This window comes from Oncorhynchus masou, chromosome 16 (assembly GCF_036934945.1).
Source record: "Oncorhynchus masou masou isolate Uvic2021 chromosome 16, UVic_Omas_1.1, whole genome shotgun sequence".
NCBI lineage: Eukaryota > Metazoa > Chordata > Actinopteri > Salmoniformes > Salmonidae > Oncorhynchus > Oncorhynchus masou.
The window spans coordinates 3837934-3853249 of NC_088227.1; the positions used below are offsets into that span (position 1 = coordinate 3837934).

At 41.8% G+C, this 15316-nt stretch overlaps 1 protein-coding gene across 6 annotated transcripts in view; it reads left to right on the forward strand.

Moving 5' to 3' along the window:
• The window catches only part of LOC135557358 (ephrin type-B receptor 3-like), a 51790-nt gene that overhangs the window by 7085 nt on the left and 29389 nt on the right, over positions 1-15316 (forward strand). For 3 of the 6 annotated variants that reach the window (XM_064990565.1, XM_064990568.1, XM_064990566.1), the window contains exons 3-8: positions 2646-2981; positions 8963-9087; positions 10605-10767; positions 11873-11981; positions 13489-13541; positions 14964-15170. In XM_064990565.1, coding sequence (XP_064846637.1) covers positions 2646-2981; positions 8963-9087; positions 10605-10767; positions 11873-11981; positions 13489-13541; positions 14964-15170 — 993 coding nt within the window. The remainder of the gene's footprint in view (positions 1-2645; positions 2982-8962; positions 9088-10604; positions 10768-11872; positions 11982-13488; positions 13542-14963; positions 15171-15316) is intronic. The other 3 variants (XM_064990567.1, XM_064990570.1, XM_064990569.1) reach the window with 1 other exon arrangement.

The window sequence follows — 15316 nt, forward strand, 5'->3', positions numbered from 1 at the left end:
AATAACCCGACCCGGCAATCGCAACCGCCCGACTATAAGTGATAAGGGAAAATCTGAGGCCCGCAACCGACCCTGACCTGCTAATATAGAAAATGTGCTCTAGTCTACAGTCAGAAGTGGTGGAAGGTTTTTTTGACAGGGGTTGCAGGATTTTTTTTGCCTGATTTATGTATGTTTCTGCATATAATTTCAAACATTTTGGTAGACTATTTGTTAGTCTATAATTAGATATATGCACCTTCTCTTCTGTCATTATACGTTGCCCTAGAAGAGAAATTAAACCCTTTCTCACCATAATAACATCATAAATAGAGAGAATGAATGCTTTAATGTAGTTGATTGTAAAGTTCTCTGTTACCTCTGCTTCTTTTCCGGGAGCAAAGACATTTAGGGACTGTGGAGAATTAGCAATCGCAAAAAAAAGAAGAGTGATTTGCTGTGCAAGATGTCAAAGTGACATCTGTTTGATCGGTTGTAAAGTAACAGAAATCTATGACAATGAAACAACATATTTCAGTTTGTATTGGATGCATATGTTATGTGGTTGAAATACTATCAGCTGTTATGATGCTGTTAAAGATAGCACCTCTGCAGATGATATCTAACAGCGTATTTGCATTCTCTCAAGTTGCTGACAGAAAGAAATCATATTTCTCCACTCCTGTTCCCGAGCAAAATGTTTCCCTTCTTTTGATTTATAATTTTACTGTAAGAAACCCTTAATTGTGCAGGAGTTAATATTAGGTATATGTGAGATTTCAGTTTCCATTTAACCTCTTGCGATGAGCAAATAGCCTCAAACGAATTAGAATAAAGCAGCGGACATAAATACCCCTAGAAACTTTTCCCATTCATGAAAATCGCAAATGAAATGAAATAAATATATTCAAATACAAGCTTAGCCTTTTGTTAACAACACTGTATTCTCAGATTTTCAAAATATGCGTTACAGCCAACGCTAGACAAGCATTTGTGTAAGTTTATCATGGCATAATGCTATGCTAGGCTCTGCTGGCAGCAGGCAACATTTTCACGAAAATAAGAAAAGCAACCAAATTAAATAATTTACCTTTGAAGAACTTCGGATGCTTTCACTCAGGAGACTCCCAGTTAGATAGCAAATGTTCCTTTTTTCCCAAAATATTATTTTTGTAGGTGAAATAGCTCCCGTTTCTTCATCATGCTTGGCTGAGAAATCGACCGGAAAATGCTACCTATACAACGCCAAACTTTTTTCAAAATTAACTCCATAATATCGACAGAAACACGGCAAACGTTGTTTAGGATCCATCCTCAAGGTGTTTTTAACATATATATTCGATAATATATCCGTCGAGGCAATTGGTTTCTCATAAGAAGCGATTGGAAAAATGGCTACCTCAGTATTTTACGCAAGATTTTCTGTGGGAGACACCATGTGACCACTTGCTATATATAGTCCCTTACGGCTATTCTTCAATGGAATTGTGTAAAAAGACGTCACAATGCTGTAGACACCTTGGGGAATACGTGGAAAACGTCAACTCATTCGAAGCTCATTCACAGCCATATAAGGAATCATATGCATGAAGGGGTTTCAAAAAATGCGGCACTTCCTGGTTGGATTTTTATCTGGGTTTTGCCTGTAACATCAGTTCTGTGGCACTCACAGACAATATCTTTGCAGTTTTGGAAACGTCAGAGTGTTTTCTTTCCAAAGCTGTCAATTATATGCATAGTCGAGCATCTTTTTCGTGACAAAATATCTTGTTTAAAACGGGAACGTTTTTCATCCAAAAATTTAAAAACCGCCCCCTAATGCATAACTCATCTGAACAGTAGGTTACAGTTCCCTTAACGTGCCATAGACCTATTTGAAATCCCCGACTTGACTGGGACTGTTGAATTTGTATAGCGCCTAAAAATCTTCACATATAACATCTTCCTCTTTTACCACATCTTTCCCAAACATTACTTTTCTGGCCCTCCCTTCTTTTTGTTTTCAACTCTCTTATTGAATTAAACTCCGGCATTGTCATTTTTGTGGATCCACTTTTTTCTGCCCGTTCCCAACAGCATTTGGCCTGTATGCTATTTGGCTCATGTACAGTTAGGCCCTTAAGCTTAGGCTTAAACACTAATGCCAAATAGCCTACAATAATGAAAGATAAACCTCAATGTTGCCTAAAAATTGCACAAAAATGATACATTTATGGATTTTTTTAAGATATAGTTTTCTCTTTATTCAACTCACCCAACCTTCATCCACACAATATTTCATGACCAAAAACCCGCCAGCCCTGATATAACCGTGGGGACTGCGGGCTATGAATTAACCCTTGCATCACTAATGTAACCGCACACAAACACACACGCTCTCATACTTACAGAAAGAGTTGCACTGTCTTTTTATTTCATATTGAGTTTTCTCTAAGCACTCAAAACACAGAGAGAATTAACCCTCATCCATTACCACTACCACCAAAGGCCTATTGAAATAGAATCTATTAGATTCTACTCCCTGTTCTAAATATATTTCATGTCCTGTTGAATTGTTCAATATTGTTGCTTTGTCAATCCTTCTGTCATGCCAATAAAACGTATATGAATTGAAATGAATTGACACTGTTTTCTTCATTTTGTCTTCTTCTTTCCTTCCCCCACAGCCATCCCCTCTGCACCGCGCAGCGTCATCTCCAACGTCAATGAGACCTCCCTGGTCCTGGAGTGGAGCGAGCCGCGCGACTCTGGCGGTCGAGGTGACATCTTCTACAACATCATCTGCAAAAAGTGCCTGCCTGAGCGTGGCATGTGCTCGCGCTGCGACGACAACGTGGACATCTCGCCGCGCCACCTGGGCCTGACGCAGCGCCGTGTGACGGTCCGCAACCTGCAAGCACACACCCAATACAGCTTTGAGATCCAGGCCGTCAACGGCGTGTCGAATAAGAGCCCATACACGCCGCAGTTCTCCGCCGTCAACATCACCACCAACCAGGCTGGTAGGTAAAACCATGGCTAGTCCATTGGAACGAATAAAACTTTATTGTTCCATTGTGAAATGGACAGTTGTCTTTTGAATGTCTTGTGTTGTTCCTAACCTAAAATATAAGACACATGTACAGATTGAGAATGAATGGAAGTGAAACATGTTCAGCTGCAGAACAGCGTTTTGAAGTAGGTTAGCGGTGCTCAAAGGGCACAATGGCAGTGTGCTGCAAACGGTGATGTTTACGATAGGGTGAAGCATTTTTCAATAGATGATGGTTGCTTCAAGGAAAAATAGATAGTGATTTACAGCAACAAGGCAGGTAAAAGCAGACATTTGTTCAGATACATTTCCTCTGCATGTAGGTGTGAGTTACATACAATATATGTATTTTAAGTAAAGATTGAGAAGAAAAACATTTGAATGAGATTTACAGAAGGACAATTTCACACGCCCACAGCGCTCGGCACACACCACCGCAAATAGCAATAGCGAGGCAGTGCTGCTTGTATGGCTAGGCATTGAACCGACACTGTTCTGCCCACAATGATCAACCCACTGTCAACCCACAGCATCTTCAGTAACTAGGCCACCATGGTAATCTGCACCACCAAGCCCGATGCAATCTGCCTTTGGTTTGCTGTATGGAGCTTGTGTGTGGATGTCTATATTGTGTATTGTTGTGTAGGTTTCCCTGCTGTAGGCCTGTATAGCCTGAGTCTGGGTCTCTGTTTTGAGTTTACCCTTATGTAGGCCTATAGCTGGGGTTTATTTGTTGGTCTTTGATTTGAGTTTACCCTTATGTAGGCCTATAGCTGGGGTTTATTTGTTGGTCTTTGATTTGAGTTTCCCTTGCAATAGGCCTTATAGCTGGGGTTTTGCATTTCTATGTAGAGTTTGCTCAATCTGCCTGTGGTTGGGGTTGTCTGTTGGTCCCTATGTGGAGTTTTGCCTGGTGTAGGCCAATAGCCAGGGATTGTGTATAAGTTTCTGATATATAGTTGGGGTTTGTGTATGAGTCTCTATGTAGAGTCTGCTCTTTAGACAGGCTCAGACAGCCCCTGGGATTATCCCTCTCCGCATCCATGTGTCCCTCATCTCCCTTCTGTTCCTCCTCAAAGCCTGGCGAAAGGAATGGGAATGGCCCACTGTTTGTGCCTGGGGCTCTGGTGGGGATTCCGTAGTCCCCCATTGTTGCGCAAAGGTCGGGCACCGGGTGCCACATGGGTGACAGACATAGACGCCAGAGCAATGGAGCAAACGGAGCAGCTGCAGACCCACTCTCAAAATATGGGTGCAAACGTGTAATTTCTCATTTTCATGTTTTGAGCTAGTCTGTATTGAAATAGATATGTCCATATTATATATGACATAATAATTAACAGATTGCATTTTGCACCCCTCCCCTCGTCACCTCAAGATGAGTGGTTTTGACTACTCAAAAGTTTTGTTTCGCTCCCGCACAACACGGGTTTTGGTATAGTGGACAAAACATATTATGCTGTAAACGTCATATTGATGTTCTTATAAAGACAGTATGACAACAATTTCCTAGAAAATACAAATAAGTTGTGTGTCGAGTACAACATTTTTTACCTTTATTTAACTAGGCAAGTCAGTTAAGAACAAATTCTTATTTTCAGTGACGGCCTAGGAACAGTGGGTTAACTGCCTGCTCAGGGGCAGAACGACAGATTTGTCCCATGTCAGCTCAGGGGTTTGAACTTGCAACCCTCTGGTTACTAGACCAACACTCTAACCACTAGGCTACCCTGCCACCCCAGACATGCTAGCTAACTTACAAATCCGGGTTAGTTATCAATATCTGTCCGAGTTGAAATGAGTTGGCTAGCTAGTGTCTGCCAACCGTTTGCTGTCTAACCAGAACTAGAATGGCATTGTATGTGTCTATCTGGCCAAATTTAAGGATTTGTTTGTCTAACCACACACTGACATGTACAGCTCTCTGGGTGAGGTTCTGAGGTTCTGTCTTCAAGTCTTCAGTGGGTGATGAAGCTCCTTCCATCTATGTAATGTATTACAGGTTATGGACAGGTGTTGTCAGGTGGCAGGAGAGGTGGAGTGCATGACACTCCATCCTTAATATGACTGAGTTTGCCTCAACCCATGGGCCAGCAGGCAGAGTTCAATAACTCCAGGCAGATGTGATACGGAGGACAGTGGCACTCTTCTCATACCACTCTGAAGGCTACTGACCAGGAAGAAGCTTTGCATACAGAGTAATATGAGAAGAGTACAATTGCTGAAGTTATGTAGCTATTCCAAATAAAAGTGTTTTGATCACTTTCAAGTGTAACCGTTCCATGTAGAATAAACCATACTTCACATAATACTGTAGAAGCGGGGTTCTGCTAATATAACAGGTTGCAAATATTATACCCTCCTGTGTGGTGTCCCGTATAAGACAGAAGTTCCCTGACGTTTGAAGAATACACAGGGTCCATTGGCACAGTGGAAAGGGTCACCTTCTTACAACATACAAGACACACATGTACACACAGAATTGATTACATTATCAATGGTGGTTAGGTGAATTCCAGGTGTCCTCCATTACTCTGAACCGGGACTGGTGTTTGGCCACTGCCTCAGACTTCTGTAACAGCTCCTGATATGGCAGGAGGTTTCCCACGATGCTGCTGAACAACAAATCCACCAGGTTGAAGCCTGTGAATTAAATAAAATATCATCACTCAATAAACATATAGTGAGAAAAATAACTATCTCTAGTTTGGAAGTAATTTATATGCTAATAGAGGGACTGTAAGTACAGAATAGATTCAGGCTAGTGACGCTGATGCGGTTTCTATGCAACAAGCTGTGTATGTTGCTGAATGCTTGCTGATACGTTTTGCTATTTTCTGCCAGAGCCAAAGCCACAAGTACCATCCTTTACTTATTTTTTCACTAGAAAATACACAAACTTTTATGAGAACATGCATGTTGTGGCAGACACCCCCGAATGCTAGCTAACTTGCAAATCCGGGTCAGTTATCAATATCTGTCCGAGTTGAAATGAGTTGACGAGCTCGTGTCTGCCAACCGTTATTGAAAGAAAGTTTGAAAGAAAGTTGGCTACATCGTATGATTAGCTAGTATCCAATGCCAGCCCTGTATTGACACTAAATGCAAACGTGCTACAATTAGCTGCTGATAACAAGGTAGCTAGCTAACATGAGATTTTCTCATCTTCCTCTGACATGCTACATCACATTACATATTAGCGTGATATGTTTACTTAGCTACAGTATCATTCCCCTTTCATCTGTGGTATCATAGCTAGCCTGGCTTGCTAGAATTATCAAATAATGTTGTATAATGAAAAGTAGATAGCTAGCTGGTACCAATATAATAATGAACAGATACCATTCCTGGCCATCTCCATTCCTGGTCATCTGGCAATATTGTTGAAATACATTGGAGGTTGGCACCAACTTTATGGAAGCCCATTTTCACTCCTATTTGCTGAGCGAAAATGTAATGTGCATGTGTTGCACCCAGATGCAAACTTGACAACATTGTCCAAAAACTCCACATGGCAGCTGGGGGTGGACCACAATGTGTTGTCTCTGGGAAATTGGCATGTCAGTAATCCATACCAAAACCCTTAACGTCGTAACTAACTCACAAAACTCAGTTTTGGACGAGACTGACTTTATGACCAACATTTTCCTATTTACACTTTGTCGTCAATTTTGACACAAGACTAAATGTTTCTGACTCATATTGATTCCAGATAGGCCATTTCGTATGAGAGTTGTGTATTGCCTTCAGTTGCTCTTAAACATTTTCATGGTGACAGCGCTTCAAACAATGGCGCCAAAACAAGTTCAGGTCTGAGGAAAATTGGAACATTATTATGCTTGCAACAACACCTTTGTTTATTTCTCATACTTTTTATGATTATTATGTTTCTTCACAAGTTGTTGTCAAATATGTAGCCTACTCACTGTGGTATGTTGTTGAAATGGCCACTATTAAACAGAATGACAATTTGAAAATTATTTATAGTAGCTTAGTCTTGTAACTGCAGGCTACAGATTTGTTCAAATGTAAAAACCTCTCATCTTAAAAATTCAAGATTCTCCAGGTAGGCTACAGTAGGACCTGTGTAGGATATGTGGTTTTAAGAATCAAAACGTGATTAGATTATGTATGTAGTGCTTTTCTTTGTTTCTATTAATCAAATTAGGTCTACAGCATATCATATGCAGGCTGTATATGAGTTACTCCAGTTTGTAGGTACTCCAGTTTGCATTTTCAAGTTGATAGTTCTTGTTCAGTACCTTACCAGATAATTGCCATATTGAGAAAATGTAAAAAAATAATTAAAGTTCAATTTTTTTTACTGTACTAAATTATTGTGATCACGTTATTTCTGACAAAAAGAAAAGGAAAACCTAACAATTTACCAATGCTTTTTCTTAACCTACCAATTACAACATTCAAATTCAAATCCTTATTGGGTAAAACAATATTATTCCTCCCATTTTCGATTTCATTTCCTCATTGTCATGCGTTATCCTGGCCATTCTTAACAGTTTGGCTTGTCAATCAATCACTGTGGGTGGGGAAGGAGTAGGATGTTTTTGTGAGTCACATGGTTGGGAGGATTTCAGACCAGTCAATGAATTATTGAAGGTGGGATTTTCAGGGAAGTGGGTAGATTAGTAAACTAGTCATTAAAACAATTATTCAATATAAATTATTGTGTAAAAAAACAAAGAAAAATGGTTGTGTTCTGTCAAATAATATGTATTCCACATATTAAGAAACAGTATAGAATTGCAGGAAAATGTATTCCAAAAATATACTGATCCCCTCCTGCCACCCTCTTCCCTCCGAGCTTTTGCACCCCCACTTTCACACAATGCACCCCCCAGAAGGAGTGTAGGTCAGGGGGGAGCAGCAGGGGGGAAGGAGAGACACCACCCCGATCAGATTATCCTTAGATTCCCTACCATTCTCGCCGCTCTCTGCATTCACCTTTTAAGACCAAAAATAAATAGAGGCGATAAGCCGTGTGAGGCCCGCCATGGTTACTGGTTACTCCCCAGTGTCTCGGCCAGGAGGAGGTTCCCAGTGACCTGGGGAGTTTGCCCAGGGAGTATTGTCTATGGGGAGATGTTTGAGATTTTCAGGGAGGAATGGGTGGCTGGTGGTAGGCTACTACATGGGGATGGAGCTTTGGGTTAGGGAAGAAAGAGAGAAAGAGGGGAGGGAGTGAGAGAGAGGGAGGTCTAGGGTGGTGGGGGTGACAATGACAAGGAGAAACAAAGGTTCAAAGTACCGGACTTGGGGATTAGAAACTGTTTAACAAAGATTATTGGCGGAGAGAGGGAGAAGGGGGGTGGGGGGGACGAAGAGGAGAATATTAGGAGTAAAAGAGACAGATGAAACTGGGGAAGAGAATCATTAAGAGGGAGGACATTTTTGGGCGTACTAAAGAAGGACTGAAGTGACAATGGATGTTAAATAAAAGCAAATGATAGGGTAGCAACTAGGGAGGTGAGGATGGATCAGGCCTGGACATGCCGAGAGAGAAAGGAAGAGAGAGAGAGACAGACTGCTGTGTGTAGTCATATACAGGTCACAAATAAAAGAGTGGGTTGAGAAATGAACCTGAAGTGGGTGAGGTCATGTATTTGTGCGTATGTGCACGTGCATGTGTGTGTGTGCCGCACAGGGTGTGCATTGGATCTTACAAATACTTAGCGCCACCATTTTGTTGATTGATTCCCTCGTTGCTGAGAAAGAATCACAGATCCCTTGTCTGGAAAAGGAACAGCAGAGCTATAGGGAGAGAGAGTGGCTGGCTGCATAGCTTACCAAGTATAGCAAGCACAGCACATCACAAAGCCCTGCAAAGCATCAATATGCTTAGGCTTGTGTAGATATACAAAGGGTGTAAAGCTCCGAAAACACACAATACTGAATTAAAGTGCATATTTCCCTCCCTCTACCCCTCTCTTACAGCTCCATCTGCAGTACCCACAGTTCACCTGATGGGGGCCACAGCGAGCACCATGAGTCTTTCCTGGCTGCCCCCTGAAAAACCCAATGGAATTATTCTGGATTACGAGATTAAGTACCATGAGAAGGTAAGCAACAATGTAAATCAATGCTTCTTAATTCTACATCCTATTTCACAAGTCTTATTTCTGCCTCTGTTGCATGCTGTAATAATTTTGCCCCGTAGGAAATAATTCAACAATAGCAACAACACTTATGACAAAGTTAATCCCGTCCCTCTGTCCGCTGGGCGTTTAGTTGATCCTTCCTTCCTGCCTTTATTCCTTCTTCCCCTCCCAATTCCTCCTCCTTTTCTTTTTTGTCATGCAAATATTCGAAAATCTTTATAAAAACAATATTTTGCTACGAGAGTTCTGTTTCTATCAAATTGACTTGTTGATGATAAAAGGCTGTGTGTGATGACATAGTGGGCATAAAAATGCTTTTGGGGTTACATTTCCATGTAATTAATAAAACATTTCATTTTTTATCACATTTTAACTATACTGGTGATTTTGTCAAAATAAATGTTGCATTATATAGTGAATGTGCTCACTCCGGTCTTGGCACGTGCGCTCTAACCAACAGCTCGCAGATACAGTGCGGGTTGGCTACCTACTGTACATGATGAGATTATTATTGATAAGAGCGCTATAATTTTTATTTGTCGAACTGCAGCCAATTATTGATAATTTTGTTACCAAAATAAGACCCTCTATATACATTGGAAAAGAAGCATCAAGCTCAGTAACTTTCACCACCCTGTGGAAGTTCATCATAACCTAATTGTATATAACTGCATGCTTTCCCGAGTCATAGTGGGAGGACCACACACCTTATCCTGTTATTAAAGTTTACAAATGGAATGTTAACTGACAGATTTACTGTTTCCATCAGGCCTGACGTGATATGTTTTATTTGACGTGGACTTTACTTGCATAATTTATTTATTTATTTTATTTTTTATTTCACCTTTATTTAACCAGGGAGGCCAGTTGAGAAAAAGTTCTCATTTACTACTATCTGGCCAAGATAAAGCAAAGCAGTGCGAGAAAAACAGCAACACAGAGTTACACATAAGCAAACGTACAGTCAATAACACAAAATAAAATAAAATTATAATCTACGTACAGTGTGTGGAAATGTAGAAGAGTAGGGAGGTAAGGCAATAAATAGGCCAAAGAGGCGAACATAATTACAACTTAGCATTAATACTGAAGTGATGATAATGTGCAAGTAGAGATACTGGGATGCGAAAGACCAAGAGGGTAAGTAATAATATGGGGATGAGGTAGTTGGGTGTGCTATTTAAAGATTGGCTATGTACAGGTACAGTGATCGGTAAAAAAAAAGGTTGGATGGAAACCTGGTTAGTGTCTCTCTCTATGTTTGTTGTGGTGTTGTACCCACTGATTAAAGCTCTCCATCTATTCTCGCCTCGCGCTTCCTCTCGCTATCTGTACGGTGAGATTTGTTGGACACGGCATGTGCCACAAAGCGGGTGGAGGGAAGGCTATGAATATGGATGATATGATTGAGGGGATGTTGTTTGATTAGTACATTTTTAAGCATTTCTCAACCCTTCTCTGTGCGTTTGGTTTGGCAGGACCAGGGTGAGGCCATCGCCCACACCATGACAGCCCAAAGGAGCTCTGCCCGCATCGAGGGGCTCAAGACGGGCACGCCCTATGTGGTCCAGGTCCGAGCCCGCACAGTGGCTGGGTACGGCCGCTATAGCAGCCCTGCCGACTTCAGCACCAACCTAAAAAGTATGAATTAATTATTTTTTTCTCCCCATGAGCGGAAATTGGAGTTTGTCAAACAGTCTAAGACACATACAGGGACGGCATTGACACAAGCATACATCAGAATACTACTGAAATTCTCACACGCTGTAAAAAAGGTACACATCTCTTGTGGTTGCAATGGTGACTCACAACCTGGTAGCAGCACGGTGCTTGCAACACTAGGTTGAGGGTTTGCTTCGTGCAAGGGCCACATATAGCCTGTTGTATAAGTGTTCATTGTAAATCACTTTTGGATTAATGCATTGGCTAACTGACCATATTACATCACTTTCTTCCTACCTCCACTTCCTTACCCTGTGCCCCTGCTTATAACTATGTAGAGGCTCAAAAGCCTTACAAAAGGTTTATACTTCTTTAGGCTTATCATTGAAATAATAAACCTTTGCTGCCTGTCTGCCGAATCATTTATGACGATGTCTCCCATTATTTGACTGTCATTCCAATTTATATTAGAGCCAGTTAGGCTAGAGTACTGTATCGTGAATCTAAAGGTTTAATCTGACAAACTGATAATAGCCTTTCCATTTTCTCTGATGCAGAGTGGTGAACACAAGTGCATGCCTGTCTTTACATAAGCATATGGTTTCAAGGAGTAGGTGTAGGAGTGGTTTCTAGGAGTAGCTGAAGTGTAGGAGTTGAAGGTCTATACAGATGTAGGATCTTAATTTCATCACCATGTTGCAGGAGAACGTTCCTGCAATGCAGGAATGTTTTAACTTGGAGTTTATTTGAGGTTTAAAAAGGCTTCTGAAGTTTGTAATTTCCACTTAAACATTTCAGACTTGATTTAGGAAAAATGTATCAACCCCTACAAAAATGTTCACTAATAATAATCCCCATAATAATAAAACATGCCCGTTGTAGCAGGATTATTGTCCTGCTGTAGCAAACTGTCTCAAATCATACAGGTAGGAGATGCACGCATACATCACAAGGACAAAGTGATGTCGGGAGTTCGCCTAGTCGGAGGGTGTGAGGGCCGTGTGGGTGTAGTGTGTATGTATTTATGTGATAGTGGTGACAGGTACCTATGGGTAACCCTGACCTCTAACCTCTTGACCTCTAGGTGACCCCGAGAAGTCTCTTCAGGAGCAGCTGCCCCTTATTGTTGGTTCGGCCACCGCAAGTCTAGTCTTCATTATCGCTGTCGTCGTCATTGCCATCGTCTGCCTCAGGTGAGAATAAACATAGTCGATACTACCCAGTGAACACGTTGTTTAGATAATGTTGAAAAAGTGTCTACGTCCGACATTGAAGCCATGCTCATTATCAAAAGCAGTTGACCAAGCTCACACAATAATAGCTGACAATAAGCCGTACTTCAGTTTGTGGATGAAACAATGTTAGCATAGCAATGTTAGCAAGTGATAAAACCGCATATTTATGGTAAATCCTGGCATATTTGATTTACAGATTGATACACCCACACAAAAACTAAATGGAAATGTCAACTTTTGAATGTGTTTACGTCCTTAAACACACAACAGAAAGACAGGGACACTCTGCACTGGCTGCCACCTAAGAGATTTGCGAGTAGGAGATTAGCTGGTCCAGTGGATAGTCCATACAGATTTCACTCCCAATCCCTCGCTCGGCTATCCCACGGAACGGAGCATGAGCTTCAGCTGCTCGAAGCTAATAGGCCTGCATTCATGGCCTTGTCATCGAGTTCCAGGGTACATGCACTTGGACGCTGCCCGCCCCAAAAACCTGGACACGGCCCATCCCTATTGATTACGATTCACTTGTAGGATATTTGTCCATTTAACTTTAATATCCCTTCAGTTCTTGTAAAAGCCTGGCTGTGGTCTTTCAACTCTACTGTACACAGCACTACTCATATGTCACTGGGAGTCTGCAGGTTTGCGAAGCATACAAGTTTGATACCCTCCCTTTTGGCGACTGGTTGGCACTCATCCGCCTCTCGCAGTGACATGGTTCACTGTGAGCCGCCCGTTCTGACAGGCCCGGGCCCTGTCAGGCTGAATAGTCTCTTTCTTTGTCTTAGCTTAGCTCGCTAGCATCTGCCACGAGAGAAGAAAAAAAAGAAGGAATACTCAGAGGCTCCTTGGCATATTCCGTAAACTGCATTTGAATTGGAAATGAGATGCAAATCACCGGTGGGTATTATTGCCCCGGTTACTGGTTAGACAACAAAGGAACCACATTAACATGTAATTTCAACAACCCCACCCCCTTCTCCCTGTCATAGCCATCTCCCCTGCATTAATGGACTGATACTGAAGAAATGAGAGAAAGAGGAGGATGAACAGAATAAATAAGGGGGGATTGGGAGTGAACAGTGTATTAGTCCGAACCAGCGTGCAGGAGGGAGTGTTAAGCTGGGTGTTGATGGAGACAGCTGAGGATGCCATTGGATGAGGCTTTGTCCTTCACTTCTCGAGTTGAGCCATTATGTTTTCTCTCAGCTGCCATTTCAGACATAAACAGAGTCCAACTTTTGCTGTCCAATATATTATCTTATTTTGTAGTTTGACCTGAAATTCTCTATTTCTTAGTTTCAAATATAAAGATATCGTAGTGAGCAGCAATACAGTGGTATTCTCTCTTTCTAATGACACGGCTTTGCCCGAAATCATCTCCACTCTATCCTGCTCCATTGAATATTGCACCATACGGTACTTGACTGTCTTTGTGTTTTTACTCTGGTTTGCCCCACAGGAAGCAGAGGAATGGCTCCGAGTCAGAGTACACAGAGAAACTGCAGCAGTACAGTAAGTATCTACTGCCTGTCCTCCATTATAAGCTTTCCACATGATCCATATTCTAACAGCCGGCCTCTGAGCCCTCTGAGCTAGACTTAGTCCCTACATCTAACAGTATACCCACACACTACATGTCAAAAGCCAGTTATATCACAAGAATCCTATTTCCACATAATGTGTCAAAATAAGGTTTATGTCATTTAACAGGCACAGATTATATAGGCAGCATTGGTACACTCGTATTTAACCAGGTAGGCCAGTTGAGAACAAGTTCTCATTTACAACTGCAACCTGGCCAAGATAAAGCTTGGTGTCATAAGAAGGAATTCCCCTCGGCTCACAAATTGGGGAAAACAAACATTCTTTCCTATTGACCCCCATTGTAAAAAAAAAATTTCATCACAGATTTTGTGTTATACAGAAATAGTGCTGTGTTGTTCAAAGTAACCATGTCAAAAATCCCCACCTACGGTTCACAATGCTCACAAAAAGGGAAATAGAGCCTGCGAGAAGAGCCCTGTGGCTTCAATCTATTTGGTGTGGAATTGTGTGGACATGATGTTCAAGTAGGCTACATGTAGCTATGTGTGTGGAAAACATTTCATCGCAGGAAAGAGATTTAACTCATTTAGTATAGTCCGTTTGTAACTCCAATCACTAATTGTGGCTATAAATTCTGTTTGTTTGTGTTGTTGGTCTTGGCTAGCTTAATGTTCTGATTGGTAGCTAGCTAGCACTCACTCATGTAGCTAACTTTAGCGCCGTCATGAAAGGGGCATGAGGGAATCCCTACAATATTAATGTTTTTCTAAGTAGTGAGAACGCTTGGGAGCAGGAAATGTTCAAAAGTAATCTTTTAGACATTGTACTTTCTTAAATGTCATTTTTTAAATGAGGAAAACAAGCAGACAACAAGAAAATTGCATTTTATAAAGGTAACGTTTTTGCTGTGAGTCAATTGGGTAATCAAGATAACCAAGGGTTGTTTTCCCCGCAGGCGGGCGGGCCGCAGTGTTCTATTTAATACCTACTGAGACGATGGAAGAACCCTTTGAAGAAACCTTTTGGGTTCCATGTAGAACCCTTTCCACAGAGGACTCTACATGGATCTCAAAAGGGTTCTACCTGAAACCAAAAAAGGGTTCTACCTGGAACCAAAAAGGGTTCACCTCTGGGGACAGCCGAAGATCCCTTTTGGAACCCATTTTTCTGAGAGTGTAGTGGTTGTGGATCTCATTGGTATTCCTCGACTGTAACATCTTATGTTAATGCACCCAATATCATTAGAAGCAAAGCTGTCATTACAACACGTAGGCCGCCTTCATGCATTTAATTGATTAACAATCAATGCTGTACATATAATTTTGAATGGTAATTTCGGCTTGACTGCCTTGATTCATGTGATTATTTCCGCTATTGAATCCCCTATAGTCACACCTGGAATGAAGGTCTATATTGACCCCTTCACCTACGAGGACCCCAATGAGGCCATCCGCGAGTTTGCCAAGGAGATCGACATCTCCTGCGTGAAGATCGAGGAAGTCATTGGCGCAGGTAACCAACAAAAGCTCCTGAGCTACAGGGGGAAGAATGCTAGTCACCTCCAGGCCATACCGTTAGAGGACTTCACGCCAAGCGGTACTTTCACTCAATTCATCATCGCAACCCCCCCCCTTAAACCATCCCTGCCTCCCCTCGTGCCCCCCCCCATTCCCCCAGCACTAGCAGCCCCCCTAATCACAAATATGCATTTACACCTTTGCAAAAAATGTTGCGCCCCCTAA